Source organism: Corapipo altera, unplaced genomic scaffold (genome assembly GCF_003945725.1).
Source record: "Corapipo altera isolate COAL_440 unplaced genomic scaffold, ASM394572v1 45, whole genome shotgun sequence".
Taxonomy (NCBI): domain Eukaryota; kingdom Metazoa; phylum Chordata; class Aves; order Passeriformes; family Pipridae; genus Corapipo; species Corapipo altera.
In genome coordinates, this window is record NW_020884877.1 from 26159732 (window position 1) to 26186945 (window position 27214).

A 27214-nucleotide genomic window follows, 5' to 3' on the forward strand; every position below is an offset into this window, starting at 1 on the left:
CAGGCTGAAGAGACTTGTCACAAAAACATGCAATGTCATTGCCTGCATTACTTTTTTTTTCTTTTTAAATTTAAAAGACCTCAAAAGCTCATTATTTGCTCCAAGCCCATTTCAGGACTGAGACATCAACCAGATGTCTTTTCATTCCCTCAAAAAACACATCCTCTCCTTTTGCACAACAAGCATCCCATGTTCAACTGATTTTTCCCATGGAGAGGTCACAACTTGTTGCCTCTGAGAGCACAAGCACTGGCTCTACAGCATTAAAGTGTTCATTGCTGAAGACTTCACACATGTTCATCAGAAACAGGTAGATATTTCTCCAGAAAAACAAAGAAAATTACCTATTTTGTGAACAAAACTGAAGCAAGAGATGCATTGCATGTTTGAGGAAAGGTAGAGTTAAATGAACCCAGAACAGAGTTTTCTTGGAGATGGTACAGTGAAAACACTCCCATGTGAAAAAACAGAAGAAATTTCACTAAGAAATTTTCCTCAGCACTGCTGCTGAAAGGAGTGTTGTGCCTTCATACTACAAAGTGGAGTGGCTGGAGCAGGGTTTTTCACGGCACTTGGTGTGTACCTCAAGGAGAATCTGGCTCTCATCGTGGTTTTAGGAGACAGAACTGATGGTCAGGTCCCAGGGATAAATAGCTCTATTAAAATATGAATAAGAAAGAAAATATAGCAACATGACTCTTGACCTTAAAATATTTAGATTAAATTTCATCCGCATCTGTACTGAGCTTCTTTCTGGCACAGCTCTGGCAATGTCCTTCCAGGCTATAACATTGTGTGTTATTCCAGACAGTGCCAGTTACATCCAGACCTGTTACTTTCATTTTCTGATTAGGAAAACAGCCACTTATCTTAGTATCTGGGCATGTTGTCTTCTCCTAAGGGTGGCAATTCGCACTGTTACTGAATTGCCCCTCCAGGAGCTCTCTGAATGAGGCACAGTTTTCCAATGAGTATGTGGAGGAATTAAAGCCCAGAGGATAAAGCTCAGTGGCTGAAATGTAGGTCTCTAGTGCCATGTGGGATGCTCTGGGGACCTGAGACTTCGGTATGGGACCGTCAGGAAGGAAAGATGACCTATGTGAGACCCCAGTATCCACAGAGAAGGCCAGAGCTGGCCAAATGGAGAGTGAGGTACAGCAGCCAAATCCCCTTCAAGGTGACTGAAGCCTGCTCAAGCTCCTCTCCAGCATGGCAACTATTTATACAGCATGAGGCTGGTCCACACCAGCCTTCCAGGGCAGGAGTTGGATATGAACCCTGCTCATAACTCACAGTCTTAATTTGCCCCAAAGTACCTTCGGTACTGACGGACCCTCAAAACAGACTTAGTATCCTTAGCAGGAGGGACGGACATTGCTTGTCTGAGCTGACACCCTGCAGGCTCTGCCACCTCCTCATAAGGATGCCTGTTTGACTAATACCTTTTCATGAATGTCTCTGTGACCTTTTCTGGCTTTTGTTTAACATGTAGTTCAAGCTTGTCAAAGACGTGATCACTGAAGTGTATTTTTGAGTATACCTTTGGCACTGAACACCCCAGGCTGTGCATTTCAGTTTTTCAGCACTATTACTTGTTGCTTCCTGATCTTCTTACATGCAGTTTTTAAATTATGATTTTTTCCTCCCCCTCAACATAATTTCTCAGTATAAATAAGAGCAACAACACTTCTCACTTCCACGAGCATTTAAGCCCTGAAGCAGAGTGTGCTGCCACTGCTCTAAGGGTCTTGTTTTGTAGTGGAAGTGAGGAGATATTGTGCAGAGGGAGAGTGGATCTGTGCTCCGGATGCTTGTGGTCAAGGTGGGGAGGATGCATTTTTCCTGTCTTCTGCTACCTCTTGTTGTCTTTCCCTGCCATTCCTTGGCATGAGGTCATGGGTGTTGATTCCCTCTCCCCTGAGAGCTGTGACCCCATGATTTGAGTCTGGATGACAGAGATTAAAAAAATGAGCCACAGGAGCGAGTGATGAGGGCAGACAAAATGGTGCTACTGCCCCTCTCCCCACAGCCAGTCAGGGCTGTGCTTCCCTGGCAGCCCCAGGAGTTCCCAGCACTGTCTGTTCCCACTGCCTCCACTGCACTGCTCTGCTATGGTGGTTTTTGCGTTCTATTGGTTTTGGCCACCTTCCAAAATTTCCCTCAGGAATGCAACTGCAAGGGGGGAAATGGCAGTTTTTAACACTTCATATTTCAGCCTGAATAGAATGAAATTTTAGTGGAGCAAAAACATGGTGGTTGAGCACCTCTGTAGCCCGGGGGCTGTCTGCTCTCCAAACACCACCAGCATGCTACGATCCCAAAGTCAGCCTTGTGAAGGGAAAAGACACAGGGCAGTTCTATGAGGGGACACGTTGCAAAGGCTGGAAAAAATATTTCATTGCACACCATGCTCTAGTACATGCCAGAGAAGTCAAAAAAAATCCGAACGTTAATGTTTTCGGTACGTTTCACAAGCTCAAACTAATGCAAACATCCTCAGATTTTGGAAACTTTTCAATTCCTGTTCAGCATCCATGACCTGACTCCATTTCTAATCCATTTGTTACTACATAGACATGAAAAGTCCTGTCCTGTTTGTCTCCCATGTCAAGCTCCGAGCTCCCTCCTTGTCACAGTGGGGCTTGCAGTTGGATTGCAGCGCCCTATGCACACGCTGCACGCCTGGAATTTGGCTGCAGGGTTATTTACAGCCTTCCCCATGGAACGAGGTAGGGTGACAGTTGCCAGCTGTGCTGGTGGCTTTTGTGATGAGCAGACTGAATGCTCTGAGTTTAGCTGGAAATGTATAATTCATTGCACATTAAAAAAAATGAACACCATCAGATGTGACACTCCTTTTAAATGCCCTGCTGCTTGGCTCGGGTTTCTCCTCATCTGTGTGAAGAAGCTGCTGCATGGCCCAGGATTGTGGACAAGCTGGGACAGCAGCTGTGCTGCAGTCATCCTTTTGAAAAATTACTGGGTTGGAGGCTAATTTTACAGACTTTGGCAAGGTGCAGAAAAGAAGAAACTTTAGGATATCTGGCCAAACTTGGGAGTATCCCCCTGATGAGAAACTCTTCAGACTGAGGTGTTGATGATGAAACAAGTTGATGTTATGCCAATTTACACTTTCCCAAATAACTCGAGGAACAGTTGAGTAGTACCAGGAGAGGGGAGGTTAGGCTGGAGTATCCTCATCCCTGCTCATGGACAGATTTCTAGCCATCTTATAGTAAAGACTTCTTTACACTAAAGGTTTTGTTTTATCTTATCCAAGGCATCTCTCCTGATGTTTTTCTTGCTTCATCCAGTTGTTATGGCTCATCATTCATATAGGCAGTATGTTTGGGATTTCCATATTCAAAAGAATGGAAGTGTAACAAAGTCATAATTTGGAAAAAATTACCAGTGCTGCTATGATACAAACCAGGAGTTTTCTCATCTAGGACAGGAGAATAGTTTGTAAACCTCCCTATCAACTATGAGAACTTCCTTCCCATAACATTACAATCTCTCAAATAACCCAAGGGATTTGATTCCTTTACTGCACAAGAGAAACTGTGTGGACTGTGACTTGATGAGAGCCGTTCAAAGAGCTGATGTTATTCCAAAATTTGAATAACGTCTCCTGGAGAATGTTAGGCAGAAGGAGCTACACTTAATCAAATTCAGGATTTTAGTTGCTTGTATTAGCAGCTAAGGAAACTGGTTTAATTTCTTCTGTGAGAAAAGTGAGATAAATGATGTGTACATGTGTCTCCGGTAAAATATTTGATCACTTACCTTCTTAGTCATCGCTGGTCTTTAATCGCGCATTATGTAACATTACACCCAGTACAGATTACATCAGGGAGAAAAATCACAACCATGCAGCCTGCAGAAACTAGAAAGCAATTTGTTTCCAGGAGGAAGGATGCTCTTTTCTGCACACTCTGTGTACAGCACCATTTATCATCTGGGAGCATCACCCAGCAGAACAGTGCTCAGCTAAAGTCACATCAGGCCAACTCTCCTCTTAGAGGCTCCAGTACCAAGAGCAGCCAGACCCTACAACTTTCCTAGGGCAAAGGCCTCTAAAGCAATGCCAAATCAGTCAGCCCAAATAGGTTTATAAGATCTTTTAAACTCCTGGGCACTGCTCGTAGTCTTTTCCAGGCTACCTCTGTCATAGTGCCTAATTCAGAACACATTGCAGATTGAAGACAGATCTATTTGGTAATACAAAAAAGAGATAGAAAAAGAATCCCAAAGCCAAACCCTCCAAACAAATTATTTCCTACTGAAGAAACTTTTCTGGTCCTGTGAAACCTAACTACACTTTGGCATGTTTTCCCAAACACAGTATGCAAAAGTAGTAATATTTTATGTTTTGATTATAGGGCATCGTGGGCTGCAGCCATCTGCTAAGAGAGGGCCATTCTGCTGCCTGAACATCCTGGCTGTAATTTGCACAATATTTGAGTTTCTGAGAGATACCAGGAGCTCAAATACAGTGTAGATACCCACAAGCACTAACAACACTTAAAACATGGGAGAGCTGACTTGAGGGTGACAGCAGATTTTGGCACCTCCTGATTTTTCCCCAGGCAGTGGAAAATGTTCCAGCATGAACTGAACACGTAAAAAGGTTTCCCCAAAGCACATGTAGCCCCCATGGAAAACTGAAAACATGAAGGAGTGTCTCATGCTATAACATCATCTCCCTTTTCCAGAGTTACAGTTGGGTTCAATTTTCTATTATTGCAGATCTTTGGGGTGGGGCTTTTTTTGAAGCATTCAGCCTTGGCCCAAGTCCTCTCCCTCTGGGAAACAATGAGGCCCTGACCCTCCCACTGCTTTAATGGCAGAAGAGTGAAGCCAGCACAGAGCGCTTCGGAAAATCCCTCCCTCTGCCCACTCCCACACAATGGGTCAAACGTTTCATCCCTGCATGGAGCCTGAATAAACAGGCATTGCTCAAGGAATTGCAGTGGGGAAGTGAAGCTGCTGTGCCAAGGGCAGCCTCTAACACTGCAGCCAGCCCATGTTAACTGTTACAGCTCACGGGCTGGGTTTGATCCCAGGAATGCCACTGCCCTCCGGGGGAGCTTGTGTCCCCCTCACTGCCTGTTTGACTGATGTCCATGAAGCTCTGCCAGTGCTGCCTGACAGGGCCAGGCCGGTTATGACGTGGTTCACATCCTTCCATATCCTCCTACTGATGACGAAGATGATAATTTCTGACCTTGGGGGTTATTTGCTGTAAGGTCAGTTTTGGTTCCCTGGTTGCAAATTTTGCTGCAAGTTGGTAATTTTGAAAATTGACCCATTTCATCTGTTAATGAAAGAATAATGTGGTCATGAATCATTACCTACATCTTCAGAAGAAGAATTTACTGTTGCTTTGAAGTGGCTGACCAAATTGTACCTACCCCTCAAAGATACTAAGCTTGGGGACATCTGTCTACCACACCAGGCATACCCTCTCATTTCTTGACAAACCATGTCTGAGCTTCACCTAGGCAGCAAAGACAATCTGCGCTAAAAGACCTGCAAAGTTCACCTACATTATTCTCCTTGGGACTCATTGGTAGGGATTTCAGATGGAAATGTACAGTCCCACAGTGAATGGGAGCTTCTTCACCCATGGGCTGCCTTACAGGTGGCATGGAGGACTAAATATGTGCTCAACAGCCTTAAGTCTGTGCCTGTAGCACCCCAGACAGAAAAGTAAGCTCATATCGGGTAAAGAGTGTTACTTTGCTGCTAACACATGCTTTTACATCATTATTTCTTCCTTATCTGGCACATTTCTGGTGTGGTTCAGGGCTCTGCCCTGAATCTCAGGATGGGTTTCTGTAGGCCAAAAGGAATAAATAGCTTTTTTTCCTCTGCATTAGGTAAACAGGCACAGTAAATGGGCTCTCTCAGCTGACATTATTTGAGGATCTGTCTCATCATCATCAATGCCAAGACAGATGAGCATTTCCTACCATCCTTCTGCTGAGACGGCTACAGCAAAGGCATAAAGTGCTTTTTCAGGCAGCCCTGTGCATACTGTGCTCATTTGGGAGGTAAATAAAGAAGACATCACCACTGGATGTGCGTCCTCTGCTAGCAATCAATGCACAGCATACACTTCTGATGAGGTTAGATAACAAGCATCACATGGAGAGAGGAGTACCACGCACACACAACCTTCTGAATATGTGTCAGCAATAAAGTGAGAACTTCAAAGGCAAGCAGTAGCTGCCCACTGTAGGATATCTCATCTAGTTCAAGTTCAGTTATGCAATACAAGCCCAACTCTCCGTAGTTTGATAAAAAACCCTAAAACAACAACAAACCTCCTATATACTGCTCTGAAGGATTAGCACAAGGATATATCTTTGTTCACAGAGCCCTTTTTAATCTTGAAAAGAGAATTTCTTATATAAAGAATAGAGAAATTCTTTCATGTCACTGTCAGCTCCATAGCCCACCTAAAATTGCATTATTACCACTGACAGAAAGACAGGTGTTAACAGCTGGAGAGAAAACAAATGTAGAGCACTGTGGCAAAATTTGAGGAGAAACAGATGTGTGAGCAACGTTGTCTTTGATATTTATTTTAATAGTGCTTCTCAAATGTGTTCAATATTTATGCAGTCATAGGCTCAGCTTTCACTGGCACACGAGAGCCCACGCGGTCCATTATTCACCTCTGCTACCACTTCTCTTTTTCTTTTCCTCCCTTCTAACTGCCATAAAAACAGCATCCACAAATCTCTCAGGAAAAGCTGGTTTATTCCTCCTCCCCTCCCCCAGTATAAAATGGATAGAGTTTTTTAGCAGTGGGAGTTCAGTGTGATTAGTATGCTAATACGGGAGAGAGAAAAGGAAATGGAGATGAGAGATACGGTCCTTTAGCGAAGAAAAGCAGGAACAACTGAAAGGAGGATCTCTGCTAATCAATTAACCTACAATGGACCTAATGCCATAAGAAGCTATTGTGCATAAAGGGACAGAATTCTCGGTGACAGATGGCACTTGGGCTCATGATATTACGGGGTTGCTGCTCGAGAGCTTGTTTACCTCCCATACAGGGGTAAGCAATAAAGCAATAAAATTGCTTATTTATTTTAAAGAGAGAAGTTGAAATGCTTATTTACCAAATCAATCAAGGTTTACTAAGGCAGAACAGCCACAATCCTCATGGCCCTAAAATGCTGGATACTTCACTGATTTCAAATAGCAATTATCTATTGCAGTTTCTTGAACCCGCTCTGACTGCAAAGAGACGTTTAATTTGCAAATTTTGATGAAAATTGTCATTTTTTTAATTGCCTATTTCACCAATTTGAATTTTAAAACAAACTATTAACTAGAAGCTCATTTTTACTTGCCTTGGGCAAGCCCGGAAAGATATTTGTCAAGACCCAAGCCTGTCTACTTAGCATTTGAGTTGAGAAATGCACAACTGCCTTCAAGTCAACATTAGCTGTGACAGAAGCAAGACTATTATTTAACAGTAGCTGAAAATGTCAAAAACAAGCGGCATTTGGCATTTTGACAAGATGGTGCTGAAAAGAAACTACTTTTTTATTTTTTTTCCTCAAACACTCAGTTAACTCTAAAGCAAAACTGTACAATTATCACTTGGCTCTGAGTATGGCTCTGGTCGTTTCCTCTGAACCAGAGGGGAGAAGGAGAGCAGGTGGGTCTCCACCTTCTGCTTGCAGCCACCTTCAAGGTCCCACCACGGGCTTAAATCCAACCCACATTCTGCTCCCAGAAACAGAGGCGGCATCATCTTACAACTTGTGTTAGGCCTCAGGCACATCAACGAGATGAAGACATCTTGAAAGCTAAGGGTATATGTAAATGCTTAGAGGTATATATTTTAGATGTTAACTGACTGTCAGAATAAATGCAGACATTTTTTAAAAAATGTAGGTATTGTGCCTGGGCATTAATCAGCCTTTTTTACTTTAGAAATCGTAACAAAGGGCCAGCTGAATTAATTAAAAATAGCATTGTGTTGAAGAGAAGTCTGATATTGAAGAAGTGCAGGAAAACTAATATCTAAAATACTTTGTTCCCATGGGAAGATTAAATTGGAAGTTACTGTTTTAATCAATGACTAGATATAACATGATATAAGATGATAAACAATATCTAGATATAAGATGATAAACAATATCGTGAACCATCTCAGGGAAACAGTGCAATGGGTGATGAGATTCTGCTTTCAAGAACTTTAGATACCAGAATGAACAGACCTTCATAACTTAAGAAGTATCGAAGAGACGAACACATGTTCATCTTCATTGCATATACCAGATACCCTGCACCACTTATCTGAGCTCAAGTGAAACAATTTTCTAGCAGTGTTTCCTACCCAGGAAGTCCCTTGAACATCAGTCAACATTAGGTGGAGTATAAAATCCATAAAGATTTGTCTACACGAGTGTCAGTTGCTTGTTTATGTCCTTCCTCAGTGAAATCTCAGAGAGGCATCAGGAGATGTGTTGCCTGGTCCCTAGTCCAGGTCCCATCCCTCAATAATCTTCTGTGTAGCAGCTACATGACCAACCTCACCACATCCTTCTGGGTGTCATTAGTTACAGCAACCTTATAAATCACAAACTATCAAGGTCTGACAGCTCACCAAAGTGTAAGTATTCCATGAAAAGATGATGCCAGAAAGCACGTCCTGTCCCCATGGTTTTGAAACTTTCCTGAAAATTTGGGGGTTTCTGGTAGCAACTAGGTCCCTTTCCTGTTACACAGCACCCCTGGTGTGTCACTTTTAAGACTGGTGGAAGGCAGGAGGAGGCAATACCACAGACAATAAGAAGACCTTCCCTTTGCACTGACCTTGCATTGGTGCTGGGATGGAATGCAAAGGACTAGGGAACCACTCCTCCTTCAACTACGCTTATGATATTTCCTGGGAACAGATTAAGGGACCACATTTGTCAAGCCACTGGCTGTGGGAGCAACTCAACCATCTTCATTTACCCATGAGCTGATCCCAAGCAGTGAAACACAGTGGTTTTCACATCCTAAGATGCACTGCAAATCCAGGGAGCTGGGATACAAAAAAGCACCCTAAATGGCACATGTGGGTCTGAAGAAACAACTCTTCATCATACTTTCAAGTATAGTCCCACAGAGGTTAAGGGTTGAATGCAAAAGTAACCCATGATACCTCTCTCTGTCCCTTAGTACTTGAAGGTGATTCTCCTTTATAAATTCACACTAAAAAAAAAAATTTAAAAAATCAAAAAGCCCATGTGTGAACTGTAAAATAACACTGGTATTTGTCTTGGCACTGGACATTTTGACCTGACATCTCAACAGAATTCCCTTTTGTATCCAGTCAACTTATCAAGTGACCCCCCATCTTGCTGCTCTCCACTGTCCCGAAGTTCACGCCCTGGACCAGTGCAATGATCAAAGTCTGCAGAACAAACATGGAAAAAAAAACATTTCCAGGGAACAGATATATGTCTCCCTTTCTACCAGCTTCATTGTTTCTTAATGCTGCATTTCTACATTTATTACTTACGTAATACTACATGTCTAACATTTCTAATGCCACCTATTGTCACAGTGGACACATCACTTCATATCGATTCATGTCCTTGAAACATCAGTCTTCAGGATCTTTCAATTCATCTTCTTCAAACCACTATTCCAGCTGCATTTTCACTTGATACACTGATTTGAGGAAACTGGTTGGTAAGAGGAGTCTGAAACCACACAAAGCAGTATTATTTCTCTCTCCTCAGTTTAATCAGAGCAGGCACAGGTCCAACACAAAGCCTCAGCTGAATTTCCTACAAGCAAAATGCTGGACAAAAAAAATAAAAAAGCAAGATCATGGCAAGCATTTATGACAACAAGCTCATTGGCGGCCAACATTTTGTATTTGCATCATTATTAATCTGCTCTGCCAGATCTGATTCTTCTGGAGAGCTGATATCTCGTATAAAAAGCACACATTGCAAATCACAGGGGATGATGACAGTTTCCATCAGTGCTTAAAGAGAGGAGGGAAAGGCAAAATGTGCAGTGTGCTGCTCTTACTTCTTGCACAACGTAGGAATTTTTTTGACCTGTATCGCATTAGAAAACAAGTGAGGTCTAAACAATTTCATCCATTTCAAACACAGTGGGCCGAATTCCCAACCAACATGAAATGCTGCATATCCACTGAAATCGATGGAGTTATGCCAGTTCGGCTGAGAACTTGGCTTTGCATGTCAGTTCATTCAGCAATGATTGCACTTGACATGCAGCACAGAACAAGCATTTGTTTTTAAAAAGAAACAGTGGAGTCTTTCAGTGCTGACCCAGCCTATACATAGTCCTGGCTCCAACTGTCCTTAGCTCAAGGTCCTATGTATTTGTGCAAAGGAAGAGTAAAGAGGAGGAAAAAAAACATATTCTTTGGTGCACGGTTGGCATGTCACCACTCAAGACAAGAAATGATGGTCTGTAGAACGAGGCAACTTTGCTCTTCATTGGAACTTGCAAGTGGCACGTGCACTTAATGTCCTTATAGGCACTGGGCATCCTTTCACCTCACCTGAACACCATGGACTCACATCCCTCACTTTACCTCACCATTATCAACCAGTGCCCTGGGCCAGACCACCAGTTTCCCACAGAGTTCAAAAGGACTGTGTCAATCTCAGCAAGGAGTTGCTAAAGCCATATTTCCAAGAATTCTCTGGTGGCATAGCTAGGCTTACCCCAGGCATCCTTAGTCGCTGACGAAACAACTGGCACAACTGGGGTAGAGGAAAACAGACAAGCCAAAACACATTCTGCTGATCATAGCCAATTAAGTGATGCCTTTGGAGAACAGCTGAGATCAGAACAAGTCAATACAAATGCATCTGTGAGACTCCCCTTACCCTTGTTTTGAAACCCATGGTGCAATCAGAATGATCATTTATTGTCCTTTTCTTTCTTGCAACATTATGGAAAATGCTGGAGGTTCTCCTTGCATAATTTCTCTCTGGTAAATTAAGTTGCAGCCCTGTTCCTCACAGCTTTCTTTTTAGTTCACATATTTTCATTGACTAACTGCATAAAACAAATCTTGCTTTGAGGTTTGATTACCAAAAAAGTATTGAATACCTAAATGTTAGTTACAAGACTACTGAACTAATCAGAGAACAGAAATAGCAAAATTACATTGTGAATTCAGATAGCAACATATTTATAAATACAGATTTTTCTTTCAACAAATACTTAGCCATATTTGCTTACAAGGCACAATTTCAGGATTTCTACCACAAAGACATAAAAAGTAGGTGTTATGGCTACACCCGTGGCCCTCACCACTTCAAATGCTCTGCAATGTGTGCACATATCCCTGCAGAACTAGACTACAACAGGTCACCTCCTGCACAGAAGTTTTTAAGTGCAAAGTACAAGGCAGAACTGCTGTCTCTACAGAAAAAGAATCCTATGAACCTTGATCTGGGAACACTGCAGGTTGTGCATCTGACATGAATGTGCTGGACACAGAGCTCTCACCTGGCTTGGCCTTGGGAAAATTAGTAGCTGCCCTTTCCCTCTATATTCCTTTGTATTCCTATATATTGCTTCCTATCTGCTATAGTGCTGGACAGGCTAAAAAAAACCAAAGTGTGAAAATATAACAGGAGCTACTGAACTTCCGTGTTTCAGAACTGAGGAGCAAGAAAGGAAAACCTCAAGAAAATGCCAACCTACATTTCAACCTGGATTTTGGCTCCAATCAGATCAGGAAATGACCCCTACCTCTTCCCCAGCATGGCTTTTAAACAGTCAAAGCACAGTATCAAAGTCCCAGTATGCTGCCTGAAAAGCCCAGGCATAAAGTTTATCCTTTAATTTGAGGCCTTGTCATTTGGCTGGGGGGAGGCAATCAGGACAAGGCTCTGGACCATGCCGCTCAAAACATGACAACAGATACCAAAAATCCGAGCTGGCTGCCTGAAGCAATTAAAGGAGTGTTTACTATTCCATGACACTTAACATGTTGGACTGACCTTTCATTTACTATTTAGTGCTGAACATTAAGCTGCAAAATTACTCATGCTTTGCATTTAGTACTGGCATCAAAACTAACAGCATTGGATCGCTATTCCCCACGGCAAGACAGACGTTCCCTCTGCCCAGTTGTGCTTGTATTTTCATAAGCATTGCATTTGATATTTAACATCATTTCCACAGATTATACTGGAATTATTGGTAACACTGCTCCAAAATGTAAAAAGCATATGCAAAACGTCCGGGGTGATGCGGTTGGTGAAATTATGTTCCTTCCCTACATATTGGGAAGGATAAAGAGGGAAGACTGGTGTATGCCCACAGGTCCTCATGGCAGCTCCCAGCCAGATGGCAGCAGGGAAGTACAGAAGATACAGAGGAAAAGTTTCTTTATTTACTCTCCTCCTGACTGCTTAGGGCAGTTGTGTTATAAAGCGGCACAAGATGCGTTTCGTGAGAGCCTGGCAGCTCAGCAGTTGGAATATTCTCCCCAAAATAGGCAACTTTCCTTTTGATACCCTTGGGCTGGAATGACCGGGAGTTTCCATTCCTCATGGAGAGGCTGCAGATGAAAGGGAGAGGTTAAGTTTCCAGCAAAACACCTTTGCTTGTGTGTTTTTGGTTGATCTTAGTGCTTACTATCCAAAATTACGGTTATTTCTATCCCTGGCTGTAATTTGCCTGGTCAGACACTTGGCACGCCCAGGATGCTGCATTTTGACAGTAGAGTTAGGAATTTTGGGTCACAGGCTGCCAACACAAATGGGATTTTTCCATTTACTCACTGCACTCCTTCCAACTTTCAGTTGTGGTTCTGTCCTGCTGTGGGACTGCATCTCAAACCTCCATGAACTTCTCTTCCCACCCCTTACTCACCTCTGCCTGGACACTTTTCCATTACACATTTCCAAACCTCTATTAGTCACATCTTTTTTGAGAGAGAGTAATGGGTATAATGAATTGAGTCTGTGAATAGCAGAATAACATTCACTTCATATCCAGACCGGAACATTAATAAACACAAATATATTGAAGAGTTTCTCTGCCATTTGTGGGTGGGTTTTTTTTCATATTCATAGCAGCTATTTATATCTAAATCTCTATTTTCTGTATTGCAAGGGGAGTTATCTGACTTATTCCCACTGCAGATTCAAAAGGGCAGATTTTCCAAGGCTGCTCAGCATGCTAATTAAGATAGAATCACGGCCGATTTGATCTTGCCTGCTTCTTTTTCAGTATTTCTAGGCAGGTGTGCAACCAATATGCCAGGAAAATAGTCAAAATTATTAAGAGATTACTGATAGAAGGCAACTCAGTGTATTTTAAAATTCAGTGTAATTTCTTAAAGGAAGAAGAAACCTATCAATCAAGCTTAGAATTTTATTTAATGTACATTTTGCTTTTATTGGCAATTTGCCAGTTTAAACAGCATAGACCTTACAATGCTTAATTGGTGAAGAGGTTATACTGCTTATAAAGTTGTATAGAAAATATAGCTTATTCATTCTCTACTGAACAACATTTTTAAGAGTCTAATGTTATAATGTTATAATGACATGCTATACAGTAGCAGCATGTTCCCACCACTAAAGTTAAGGCCGTCAGCATTTTCATCATGAACCTTTTCCAGGGTTTGAACACATCAGCCACAAAATTACAGCGCTGTTTGAAACAACAGGACACCCACAACGTGATCCTGTATTGACGTTAGTCAAGTAAGAATAAAAACAGTAAGACACATATAATAAAGGACTCCACCCAAATTTATTTTGGATGATTGCTGCCTTTGCACAACATGCTTAAAATTTCCAAAATGAAATTTAAACGTTAGCGGACAGCACAGTCTAACCAGGTTTAGCTGAATCTGAGTGCAAAGTGCTGTAAAGTGGGTGCCACAGATGCACAATAACCACTTCTCACATACTGCACATTTTAACATACACAAGGCTGCGTCTGTCTAAGTATCAAGACTGGCAGGTAACAGCAGTTCTACCACCAAGTGAATAACAAAAGCAACTCGTCTCCAGTTGTACACACTCACTGGTCATGATGAAACTACATTGTTTACCAAGTCAGCACACTGGCTACTGAGGTACCATGTGTTCTCTACAGTTAGGATACAAAATATCTGAATTTTTATGCCACTCGTGCTGCCCAATCATGCTGCCCACCAAGCTGAAGGCATTTGTTGAAGCAAAGAAGGTGGATGAGGTGAAATACTGTAAGAGAGAGACCCAACAGCTTCTTCAGTAAATTGCCAGAGCCTGCCTAAAGAAACTCACCCGTCATTTGTACCCAGTTTCCCGGTTTTATTAATAAAATGGTTCTTATTGCCATATGGTTTGGTTAAGAGAAAATCTCTAGTCAGGGATCTACTTAAACATGTTCTACCTCTGCTTAAAGCAAAGCACCTCTGTACGTGCTTTCCTGAAACATTATCCCATGACCATGTGCTGTTGGTGCTGAACTGCCACGGAACCATGACAAGTTGATGATACTTCATGGAGCTGCACAACCAAGCTTTTTATACCACACTTCCTTTTCACATTTACAATTCCCCATTCAATAAAGTTTCCTTCCGTGACCACTCCACTTCATACCTTTCAGACTTGAAGGTAAGCAGATAAGACTGAAAAAGAGTTGCCTAGTTCAAGCTTCGTGTACAGGCTTCATGTACAACACATTCACACATTAATAAAAACTTGTCTAAACATCTATGTGTTCTTTGGACCAACTCCAGCCTCCCTAGGTGACTGTAACATGTCTTATAAACCTTTCATGGAAGACTTGAAAAACAGTACTTCAAGACAAAAAAGGAAAACAAATACATTAAAACATCATCAAGAAAGACAGAAGGGGAAAACAAGGTGGAGACATCCCATGCCAAACTCACTGCAGGCACAGGTTAGCAGTGTCCTCTTAAAGTCTGCTTTCTGCCTTGTTGCACAAGTTCTTTTATCTCATGATCTTAAAAGGGAGCTGCAAAGCCAAGAGGAAATTCCACGTATGCCCCCAAATATGGGTCACAAACTGAAATCCTTCTTAAGAAGGGAATTGATTAGCACACAGCCTATTTCAGCTCACTGTCCTGCCAAGCTTTCTGTGCACGGGCACCTGTAAAACAGGGGTAAAACGTTTCTCTGCCCCAGAAAACTGCTGTAAGAACAAATGCATTTATGGTTGTCTGGACACAGTCACAGAAACAAGAGCTACATCGGCACCTAAAATACAGCCTGGCCTCCTCCTGCTGCTCCCTGCCAACAGAGCAGGTGGTAGGCAAGGACTGTCAAGAGTAACATTGGTAATGGAGGGGTTTACGACACTATATGGTAGTGGCTGATTTACTTCAGCAGAATTAAATTTTGCAATAAAAACTCCCAAAGATTTTTTTTCCTAACCACACAAATCAGCTTAAAGGATTGTACAAGAATAACCCAAACGGTATCACATTGTGCACATGGGTAGTTTCAGAATCTGTCCACATGTGACAATAAATTCATACACAAACATGTATACTGGTTGTACCAGGGGAAAAACAGCAAGTAATTTCTAGATTCAGTTTCCATTTCTGTATTCTGTGATATTGGGCACGTATGACAGACCAATGAAATGCTACAGCAATAACCCACGTAACCTGTATTGTTTCCTCACCTGTGAGTAAGAAGAATGATACACTGTGTTAATAGGCGTAAATCAGTTACTTATTGCATCAAAGTTCACCTGTAATCCATAAATTTCATACAGATATTATGGGCTATCATCATGGAAAGAGATGTTCATTCCAAAATTTGAACCCCCTGTCTTTCACTAGCTGTTTAGAATATATTCCTCAAAACTTTCAAGATAAAGTGAAGCAAGAAGTTTCAGCTACAGAAACATAGTGCAAAGGTTCAGTTTGGCACTGCAACATTATGGACAAACAGGAATTTATGGTAAACTGTTTAGATTTGGAAAAAAAGAATCCTATAATTGAACCAATATTGTCAAATGTATTGCATACTATTATAACTTCACAGTAATCAAAATCAGACATCAAGGTTTCTATAGAAGCAGCAATCACAGATTGCAGTAAAGTATACCACTCAAGGGAAAAAAATTGCATTTTGGCAATTTCATAGTCAAGTGTTCCTTATGCTCCTCCAACAGTCATTTGTCAGAAATTTTCCTGTTTAAACGGTGCATATTGTTTCCTCTCAGTCCTCATGAGACTTCTCTGCAATGACTTTGCATTCATACTGAAAAATAGAAGTTGACAAAACAATATTAATTTACATAACTCATGAAAAAGACTTATGAGAGTGACTTTTCTACAAAATGGGTAATAAAACAGCTCTTCTTAAACTTCACCCACATGACTTTGGTCTCTCCAGGTTCTGTGCACACACTAGTGGCTGCAATTTCTGTCTCCCTGAGCAGCAGATGGAACAGGTCAGATATGGGGGGTGGCCTGACTTTTCCCCAAACACAGCAGCTCTTATTTAGCTCCTGGTCCTTTCAGGACCTAAAAGTATATAACAGAGTGTGTAGAGCAAAGCATAGGCTGTGCTTTGAACAACAGGAAAAGCAATGATTACTGATTTCTACCTTACTGCACACCCACGAGTCAAATAGTTGGTTGGTATATATGGAGGAAGAAATGACATGGACATTTAGACTTTTACTAGAAGGCAATCAACCCTCTCCTCCACACTCACCATTGCCAGCTGCCTGCCAATATTGCCCATAGTTATTCCACCAGCAAAAAATATACATGGCAACCAGGAACGAACATAGAGAAAATCCGGAGATGTGTATCTGGAAAAGAACACACATTTTTGAGCTCAATGCTGTGCAATACAGAGAGTCCTCCAATCACAAGGCAAATTATATTAGGACATTTCAACTCAAAAAGATAGGTATTATAGAAATCCAATTACTTGCAGAAAACAACAAGGGAGGTTTCTTATTGATTATAGTTGCATCTACTCAACTGAAAAAAGCATGTTACATTATTGGTAAGGTACTAATTTTATTTCAATTAGCAACTTCCAACTAGATTTCTCACACACATAACAGCTTTCATAAACAGTCCAATTTATGCTGTGCTCAAAATTAGGTGCTGACTGCTTTGGAAATCATATCAAATTACACCCTTTCAGTTATTCTGATTTTATGTTACAGGTTCAGAATACTATAATTTAATCTTAAGAGAGTAAATACTTACTGATAAACTCCATTGTACACAAGAAGCTGTGATACCAACGTGGCCAGGAAAGCAATTCCCACTCCAAGGCCAAAGCCACTCCGTGATCTGTCAAATGTCCACCACAGTCCAATCGACAGTGCTGCTAATGTGAGAGACAGTTGGATATTGTTGGCAAAATCCACCTTCTGTGCTGGCTGTTAAGGATAAGTTTGGAAATACCATATACAAGTGTAAAGTAATTTTTTTCATTCTGTTTATCATATTTTGGCACAAAAGAAAAAAATACTACTAAAAAAATACAGCATTACCTGCGTCAGCTCTCACACAGCTACAGGCATGAGAAAATAAGCCTTGTAAAAGTTGTCAATATACTGAGAAACTAAAAACTTATGAGACTTCTTCAAATTGTAGGGTCTGGGCCCTGTACAAGAGCAAAGATACTCTAAACCTACCAGAGAATGCAAGCATTTTATAAAGACATGCAATGCACACGTTACTGTTAAGAGTAAGAACATCTCATCCTCACCTCGTCCTTTATTACACTAGATATGAAAACTTAAATCTGGCATTAGACTTCTCCAAGTGACAGGGATTTACCAAAAAAAGGTATTTATCACTCTTAATTAATTGCAATTTGTTTATTTAAATGACACTTTACATAAAGCTCAACATTAAAATGTTAATGTTTTCAATAAAATAAAATGTAAATATTACTGGAAGTGTTCACATAAATCAACACAGAAAGTCAGTTTTGTCAGCTTTGTGACAGAAGCATGAAGTCATTCCAGATATCTTTGTAGTGTTTCACATCCTTCAAAATGTTTTGGAAACACTAACCGATCCTCCCTACTCCTGTCCAAAACAGATAATTAAAAAGGAGGCTGTCACGTTTCATAAACCTGAAAGCAAATTTATGGGATGACAATATAAAAAACACTGCTCTGTTTTCGCACAAAAATCTGGAGAGAGACCTAGAGGAAATGAGAAAGAAGCTTCACTAACTGAAATAATTACAGGATAAAAATCAACAGCATCAGAAAAAGTATCAAACAAGACCAAAACCCTCGCCAAACATGGCAATGTGCAGAACTGGCAAGAGCTGAAGAGAAAGCAGACTGGAGAGTTGTCAAGGAGGAAATACAGACAGCATGTTGCTGACGTCCTGAAATATGGGTAACAGCTGTTAGAGAACTGCAGAAGGTTTGCTGTAAATAACCAGACCCAAGCAGAGAGGTAGTGTCAACTCTCTTGTATTTCTTAAAAGCAGCAAAGTCGCATGTGCTCACCAAGCAGGTACAGGCCAGGTCAGTGAGAACCACAGCACCAGACTAGTGCATCTTTGGCAAGGAGAGCAAGGCTTGTGAGGGACAGCGGAAGTGACTCGGAGCCTTGGCAGCTCCAGTTCATCTGGCCTTTCTGGAGAGCAGTGGAACACCACCAAAAAGCAACAAAACTCATCTGAGGGCCAAGCCACCTCAGTGGGAATTCAGCCTGCTTTCCCATCTTTCACTTAACTTGCCCTCTTCCTGGGAATGAGGAGACTCAGTAGCAGGTGGTCAGCACTTAGTACCGTTTTTGTGAACTGTGTTGGAGCTGACACTGATGGAGACAAGCATCTCAGAGATGATCAACTTCCTTTCTGATTACAAGACCCTAGTTTTCACAGATACTGGCTTTAGCTGACAGAGAATGCACTAGACATGACTACAGAAAACCTCTCAGTAAGGTGCACCAGTCCATGAGAAAAGCACCCTGTCACCCAGCATGTCCCCAGCTGCTTCAGAGGGGACACCTTTGAGCTCACTTGTGCCAGGATGTATCTCAGCAGCTACACAATTAGGAGGAGTATAAGTGCTGACTGACTTCTAATTGCTCTTACTGAATGACCACAGGAATGAGAACTACTCTCTTGGCATCAAGGAAGGCATTGTTTGCAGAATGGGGTAACAACGCTTCCTTCAGTTGTATAGTCCTGGGTATTCCTGGTCCTGAGTTTTCCCCATTCTTTGCAAAGTGCATGTGCTTCACTGATGACCTTAAGACTGGGATTCAACCTCTTACTGTGGTGTTAAAAGGACATAACTTGAAATGTCTTAAACCACTTTTCTGTAATACCTACCACATGAATATATTCCTACACTTACTTTAATTTTTCAAAGAAAATAAAGAATCTAAGTAAGACAAAGCCTAATACTGAGACATTTCTAATGAAAAGATTTTTCAAAAAAAAGACCTGAGACTTATCACCTCCAACACTGCTACACCAGTTTGACACTAACATGTATTCTACATGTCCCTTGCAAAAACTCTGCATGTTATATCTTTACTAAGAATTCATGTGACTGACTGCGTGATTTTTTTTTCATGGAAACCCATTTGTTATCACCAATTTCATCTGAACATAGGATACAGCGCTGGCATGATTTATTCCCACAAAGACTGCTACACATCGCATTACACTGGACCATTCTCTCTTGAACTTATGTGGCTCTCCCAGATGTCTGTCCATGCAGGGGTACAATAACCCAATCACAGCTGTGGAGACAGGAAAGAAAAAAGGCCCAGAAGTTAAAGCACTGCAACATTTAACTAAAATAAAGACTATCCATACTTTGACCATTATAATCACTACTAAAACAGACCTGTAAGGATAAATAGCACAAAAACATACATTGTAAACAAAGGGGAATTTCAAAGAGTTTCATTATTTAAAAAAGCCCTGTAAAACTTCAGCAGCACCTTCAACCACTGCAGCAGTGACCTGGCAGAAGGAGAAATACAGAGACAATTTGAATTAGGGGTAGAGGATGACGGAGCTCTCCCCCACAACAAAATCTGCATTGCAGTTCAGGAAGAACAGTGATAACCTGCAGGGTGGCACTTTTGAAAGCCCCACATATCAAACATACATGTTTAAATGACTGCAAAACAAACACATTACAGCACGGGCAGAGTGTGGTATTTTGTTTTTTCTTTTGTTGTTGTTACAAGCAGGTTTTGTTTAGATAATGTTTTTCTCTTCTTCAATGCTCACTATCAAGCTCACCCAGAAGAGAGAAAACCAAGAGCCTATGGCAGCTGTTGAATACAGAAAACAAACAGGACTTCCAGCCCCAGGGAATTGTGATGCTCTTTCAGTATTTCTTCATAAATGTGTTCTCTACTGCAACTGCAGCTAAAAAGACTGTTACCAACCCCACTGAGGACTAACAATGGTGCATAAAGTTACACTGGTGTGGCAGGAGTGTGGCAGAGTCTGAGCCATCAGTACAGACTCCAGTGCTCTCAGTCCAGCACACTGCTGGGGGTAACACCACAAATGCTCTTTATTCTGCCACAGAGGAAACTGATCTCCAGGATTCAGGAAAATAAATCATCAGTAAAGCTGGAGCAGAAAAAAAATCCTCCCTGAGCAATTTTCTTGCCAAAGGCCTTGGGCCAAACTCATGACTAATAACGGTGATGGATGAAAGGACTTCTCTGAATGCAGCCTCGATCACCACTGATTATAAATATGCAAAATACCTTTATTCTGTTTATAATAATAAACCATACTGCAGAGAAATGTTCACGTCAATTCCAGGAAGGCCGTGCAAGTACAAATGGTAAGAAAATGGGTGAATTATCAGTATTTACCACAGAGGTTCCCTGTATGTATGCTAGCAGAGAAGATAAGGGAAGAAAATGGAGAAGACTGATAATGAAAAAGAAAGAACCTGAACACCTCAATAGGGGTGACTCCTGATGGGAAAAGCCAATTAAGGCTGTAATATCTTTAAATCAGGTGGCTTAAAATCAAGTAGTGCAACTGCCTAGCAAGTGACTGACTACAATTTACAAGCCATACCCAGTCTTTTCATCAAAAACACCAACCTACCAGATCCAGGGAGGCCCACAAGTTTCTTGTGAGATGATGGTAAGACCTACCCTTCACAAGTTCCCACTCACAGCTGCAGTGTCCTCAGATTACCCAAGAGAGCACAAGGTGCAGCCTGATGCAAACAGCTTTTGGTGCAAACGCTGCAGTAAACACTGCAAACCTTGTGCATTGCTGCTATTGCAAGCTGGTATTCTGTCACTTCAACCCCTATTACCCCATACACATAAAAGATCAAATCTTTACCAGAAATATTTGTCAAGACAGTCAGTTTAAAGCATGAAATTAAAATGCAGCAAATAGAGAATACGAACCAAAACCTAATCAACAATCTTGGCAAGACAACAGGAAAAGGACTAAGACAACTAGCAGATAAAGCAGGTATGTAACTGCCACCATAATATGCCAAATGCATTTCCACTGGAGAACACAACTGACGTATTTAGCAAGTTGTTTGGAGGGTTTCCTTTAAAACTGAGCTCCTCTATGACATCTGGCGTGTAGTATTTCTAGAAGGTATTAATAAAAAACCTAGGAAAAAACCAGACTTAAATATTACCATTTGCAAAACAGTGATGCCATCTTGAAAACAAGTTTATTGACTCACATTACTACCCAGAATCATGAGCTTCTCAATCTTATTAAAACTGACCTCTAGGAAGATATTGCCTACAACTAACAGTTTCACCAAAGCAGAATGCTCCAGTACTGGCTGCTAAGAATATTCCCTTAGCAAAGCGTGAAACTGACCCACAGATCAGTGATTTCCAGAGCCAAGCAGAAAGTCTAATCCCATCATGCTTGTAACACAGAATATGCCTTGATAGTTGAAAGAAGAGGGAAAGGGGATATTTCTTACTACCTACGGTGGACATACATCTCACTTAAACTAGTTAAACACACAAAAACCTCAACTCCCTACGTGGTCATGGGAGAAATCGAGCATGTTCACATCATCTGAGATCCTCTGTTCTGCTCTGTGCCTCTACAACTATAAGCTGCCTGCCTGCCCTAAGCTCTGGAGACACATCAGGGCTCCCAGCTCCATGGAGCTAAAGCCATACCTCCAGCTGGAACAAGGAACAAATGGAAAGCTGGACCACAAAACAGAGTATTGCTCAGGGTGGTTTGCTGTGCTGAAACAAGGCACTGTGTGATGCACAGTCTGACACTGTTGGGGTATTTTCAAGGGCTGTCTGAGAGCACATTCCTGTAATCCAGCCTCCAAGTTACATGTGGCACCACCTTCTCAAGTCTGTTGAACTTGCGCTCTACCCCAGCAAAAAAAGCAGAAAAATTGCTGTGCTAACAACAGTACAATAAGACAAAATTGCAGAACAACAATTTCTGGATACATGCATATTTCTGTACATACACGAGAGATCAGAAAGGACAGTAACAGCTCAAAAAGGGTAGTGATGATGGAAGAGAAATTTGTACCTTCCCCACCTATCATATAGCTTTTTGTAACTATCTGCCTCCCTCTCCACTTTTTCATCTCCATGCCAGGCACACACACATGAGTGAACTTACCTGATGCTGTGCCACAGCAAGGTGGTACCCACCAAGCTGAGGAGAAGATGCTTGTGATCACGTCAGGGGGGAAGAGAGTAATGTTTCTCTGGATCTGAAGCAAGTTTAATACTAATGCAAGAAATACGCCAATAAAAAACAGCACTACACCACGAATTACCAAATTCATGCCATGACTGGTTACAGATGAAATATATGGGCCACACTTTTTTGGTAAGGTTGGCATTACATCATTTTCTGCCATGACTTCTTATGTTCTCAGAGGCATCCAACAGGCTGACTGAGGAGGATTCACTTGCAATCGGTATGTTGACTCTCTTCAATTAGGAGACACCCAAACCCTGAAAAATAATAAAAAAGGGTGAAAATGCAGATATAAGAAACATTACATATATTTCTCTTAAATTATTTGGAGATTGGGTTAAAAAAATGTCTATTGTATTTTTTCTGAATTTTCTGAGGAGGCAATTAGTCATTTGAGAGCAGAAACAACCACAGCTGCAAAAACAACTTACGAAGAAAACAGGTTTTACAAATAGCTTTGTCTATTAGGAGACAGAGGAGGAAACACGTGGTATGGGACAGCTACGAATGTGAAACCACAGTCATGAGGGGAAGAAATGAAACTGGTATCAGATGGAAGAGAGGCTTGCTTTGTAGTAACAATAAATTGTTTTTCTCCCCTCCTTTAAGCAACAACTGGAGATTATATAATTCAGAAGTAAGTAAACACAGCCCTTAATTCCACGTCAGCCACAGAGGTTCATAGATCTCTCTTGCTGAAGAGATGCCAGAAAACATTTCTCAACTGGAAAGTGAAATCTGAAAAATAATTTTCAGGATGGAGTCAGAATTTCAACAATCCTGCAGCGAGCACATTTTGTAACCCCTGGTAAGTGCAAATAACTTGGCAAACCAGAGTAGTAACCTCAATACAGAGAAATATTTGCCCAAGTAACACACTTTTGGTGAAAACTGCCATATGTTATTACAAACCATAACTGTAATCAGGCACAAAAGCACCTGAGGGTGAAGGCAAAAGGAGTTCCGCCTGCCCGTGCACTCGGCAGCGTCCTACGTGAGTAACTGCAGGCACTACAGGAATGGCAGAGTTCCCATCCCAATCACTCTTTTTTAAAAAAACCTGTCCATCAAAAGTCTTGTTATACATGAATTCAGTGCCACATTCATGTATAACAACGATTTTGATCGACAGCTTAGCCACCTGGAACTTCAGAAAAAAAGCCCTGACATTGTTTTTAAATTTGAAACTGCCAGCTGGTGGCGGCTTCTGTTAACTCTTATTTATGGCACATGGGGAGCCAAACCAGAACATCCATCTCCCTTCCTCCCCGGCTCCAGCAGATCCAGAGGAAGCTCTCTGAAGATGCAGCAGCAGGGCAGAGGACACAGCATTCAGTTTTGCTGACTGAAAGCTGAAAGGGAAGCTAAAAACCTCCAGGCTATATAAGATACTCCAGGTAACTGCACAGAAAATGCAATGCCACACCATGGTATCCTCCATCAGATGGAAAAGGTTCCAACAGGCAACAAAAAAAAGGAAAAAAAAAAAGTTCTGATCACATGCAGCTTCCCACTGGCAATCTGGGGAAGCAGCAGTGTCTTCCTGAGAACACAGGATCTCTTCTGCACAGCTGATTCTCCACATTATTTGTAATAATGAGCGCCTCTTAGGGGGACAGAGGACAAACAAGGTGTCCGGCTTCTCAGTCTACTTCCTGACTCACACTGCCAGCCTTGATGTCTGCATCAAGGCTGGCACTGGCACTGCAACACACTTCCCTCAAGCGAAAAGGAGGTGCTCCAGATTTTTTTCCCTCCTCCGGATGGCATGGCTTGGTTGCTTGGATAAGTGGAGCTTGGATAATACATTTAGCCTCCAGGAAAGAAAGCACGGAATCACAAATACATCACTATTTCAGCTGAGAGTCTCCCCTGTATCCCTGAGGGCTTGCCCAACAGATGATCACAGGAATTCTCAGAATTTACATGAGACTTTTCAATGCATAGCATTGGAGGCTGTAGGTCCCAGTTACAAACTCTGCAGGAATATTGTGCCTAACAGAGGCTTTCAAACTGTTATGTCCCTTCTAAGCCTTAGCTTGCCTAGGAAAACAAGTTAAACCCTTGACTCTGTACTTACTTCTCCACCCCAACAACTTTTGGCATTTCCTGAAATTTCCACATCCCTTTTTTTAAATACGTGACCACAACTGATGTACAAGAAAGTTCACACCTTTGTGTCTCTCTATAACTAGCAGTTTTGCAGCACACAGGATCACGGTTTCTTTTTTCAGTCATAAAGTGGTTTGCTCATGTCCCATGATCCATTACTACATTCCAGTGTTTCTTCTTTCATGTTACTGACGTCCTCGTTCCCTGCTACCAGCCCCAAACCTTGTATGCTGCATTTCAGGTGTTATTTACTCTGACACTCAACGTCATTCCATTTTTCCTGCACAATCTCCCAGTCCTCTTTGGCCCTCCAAACAGTTTTTCAGCTTTGAGTCCTCAGCAAGCAAGATTACTGCATCCTATTTTGTGCACCAATGTCATCAACTAAAATAGAACCATAGAGTGCTTTGGGTTGGAAGACCTTAGAGATCACCTAGTTCCAACCCCCAAATACTGAGAGAGATCGGCCCAAGCCTCCAGTCTTTGATGAAATCTATTAACAATTTCCCCACAGCAATTATTTCCCCCTTTTATAGTATCTCTTGATATGTCCCTCTAACAAGACTCTGCTTTTAGTAATTCTTCAACTACAGGAATCTTCAGCCTAATTAAGAATTACCAACTGTCCCGCACGGCAATACTGATATAAACATCTATCAAATGTTATTGTTTTTTTTCTAGAAATGCTGATGATTGAAAAAAGTCCAGTTTTAGTCTGGCATAAACCAGTTTCAGACTAGGAAACCTGCATTTATCCAATTTCCTTTTATTTGTCATTCAGCAAATATATATTTAATTGTGAAGGCTTAGCAAAACATCAGAGGACTTTGCTACTCAAGGAAATCATTCACTGCTCTTATACAACCACTGCAGCTGCAAGTCATACAAGGCACCAGCAACAGATTTTTACTACCAGGTAAACAGCCTGACCACAGCAAGGGCACCTGAGTGGGTACACATTGGTAGATGTTCAAGGTCCTAAAGCAGCAGTAGTTTTCACCTGGTGGTTTCTCACCCCACACGTATCATTTCTATTTGTTTTATCCCAGTTTCTAAATTTTCCACTGACCTTACGGCCTTCTGGCATGCCACAGAGCAACAGGGGAATGGAGCAAGGTGACCAATGCTCATGAAAAATTCCTCAGTGCCATAGACAGCTCTGGCTCAGCAAAGATATTTAGTATCACCACTTTTCATGAAAATGAAATTAAGATCTCTAAAGACAACATCACCTCCTCCTCCTGGACTGGGAGGCTACTGCGCCTGCAGACAGAGAAGACAATGTCTCCTTTTAAGACTTATTTTTTACTGAGTGTTTCCTCTCAGATGGGAATAGATCACATATTGAACCAACACGATTTCTGAGCCTGCGTCTCTTGGGACTGCTCATTCACAACTGTAACACCACACTGAAAGCTACAGGCTTGGCACTGCCAGAGCCTCAGCTGCGCTTCCCCTCCTCGGTGGCACATGGATTCAGCCCAAGCCTTCCTTCCAACACACCATGCAAGGCGTAAACACGGTGTCTGGCGTTGCACAAACACTTAAGGAGTAAATTACCACCTTAGACATTTTGGAAACACTTAGTCACTTAACTGTCTCCTGTTGAGAAGGTCCGTCCTGCAAGTGCCCCCCAGGGCTCTCCGGAAGCACCGGGAGAGATCCACAACTCCTGACACCGCACACACACACACCGGGCACGGCGCGGCGTTGCGGGGGCCGAGTAAGAGAAGATTTATTTAAGCAACACCGCGCAGGAGATGGCAAGAAACCATCCGTCGCCTGCCAAAAGCAAACCACCCCCTTCTTCGGTCGCGGCGGTTCAGCCCCGGACCCGCGGGAGCCCTGCCAGCCTGGGCAGCGCCAGCACCCCCGGCCCGGTTCGCCCCGGCCCGGCCCTTCCAGCAGGGCCGGCGGAGGGGCCGCGGGCCCGGGGCAGCCCCGCGGGGCACAAGGTCCCGCTGCCGCCCGGGGAACGGCCCCGCCGGCCTGTCCCCGCCTCGCCCCCGGCACAGCCCGCCTGCCGCCCCCCAGGCGTCACCCCCGTCCTAAGGCTCACGGGCAGGACCGGCCGGGGGCGCCGCTGACCCGCCCGGCCCGGCGCGTTTCCCCGGCCCGCGGCCCCGGCCCGGCCCCTCCACGGCCCCGGCACTCACTCGGCCTCCGCCATCTTCCGCCAGTCCCCGCCCCGCGCAGCCTCCGCAGCGCCCGACGGGCCCTGGGGCGCTCTGGGCTCGGACTGGGGGGAGAGAGAGAGAGCCCCGGGGTCTGCCCGGGCATCCATCGGCACGGCGCCGGTTCGCACCGGGCTCCATCGGCACGGCGCCGATCCGCCTCGGGAACGCGTTGGGGACCAGAATTGGGGGTGTTGGAGCAAGTCCAGAGGAGCGCCACGCAGTTCGCAAGAG

The 27214-nt window shown here is 42.6% G+C and overlaps 1 protein-coding gene across 4 annotated transcripts; it reads right to left on the minus strand.

The window, feature by feature from the left end:
* Nucleotides 1–13381: 13381 nt before the first annotated feature.
* On the minus strand, nucleotides 13382–27054 carry INSIG2 (insulin induced gene 2). Of its 4 annotated transcripts, XM_027636919.1 has the most exons (7): nucleotides 26963–26994; nucleotides 25876–26069; nucleotides 22611–22951; nucleotides 19611–19735; nucleotides 17219–17385; nucleotides 16710–16809; nucleotides 13382–16250 (listed from the first exon to the last, which is right to left on the minus strand). In XM_027636919.1, exons 3-7 carry the CDS (start codon nucleotides 22852–22854, stop codon nucleotides 16209–16211), a joined length of 678 nt encoding a protein of 225 aa, XP_027492720.1. In that variant the 5' UTR covers nucleotides 22855–22951; nucleotides 25876–26069; nucleotides 26963–26994; the 3' UTR covers nucleotides 13382–16208. The 4 variants fall into 4 exon arrangements, with proteins under 4 accessions (XP_027492720.1, XP_027492719.1, XP_027492722.1 ...); XM_027636918.1 differs by lacking the exon at nucleotides 25876–26069 and having other exon boundaries at nucleotides 26963–27054; XM_027636921.1 differs by lacking the exons at nucleotides 25876–26069; nucleotides 26963–26994 and adding an exon at nucleotides 26403–26598.
* Between the last annotated feature and the right edge of the window lie 160 nt (nucleotides 27055–27214).

Coding starts and splice junctions, on each gene's coding strand:
- INSIG2 (XM_027636918.1), bottom strand. CDS start 22,854: ATGGCAGAAAATGATGTAATGCCAACCTTACCAAAAAAGTGTGGCCCA. Junction 19,736..22,610: donor TTGCTGTGGCACAGCATCAG/GTAAGTTCACTC, acceptor CTGTCTCCACAG/CTGTGATTGGGTTATTGTAC. Junction 16,810..17,218: donor GTGTACAATGGAGTTTATCA/GTAAGTATTTAC, acceptor GTTCTTTTCCAG/ATACACATCTCCGGATTTTC.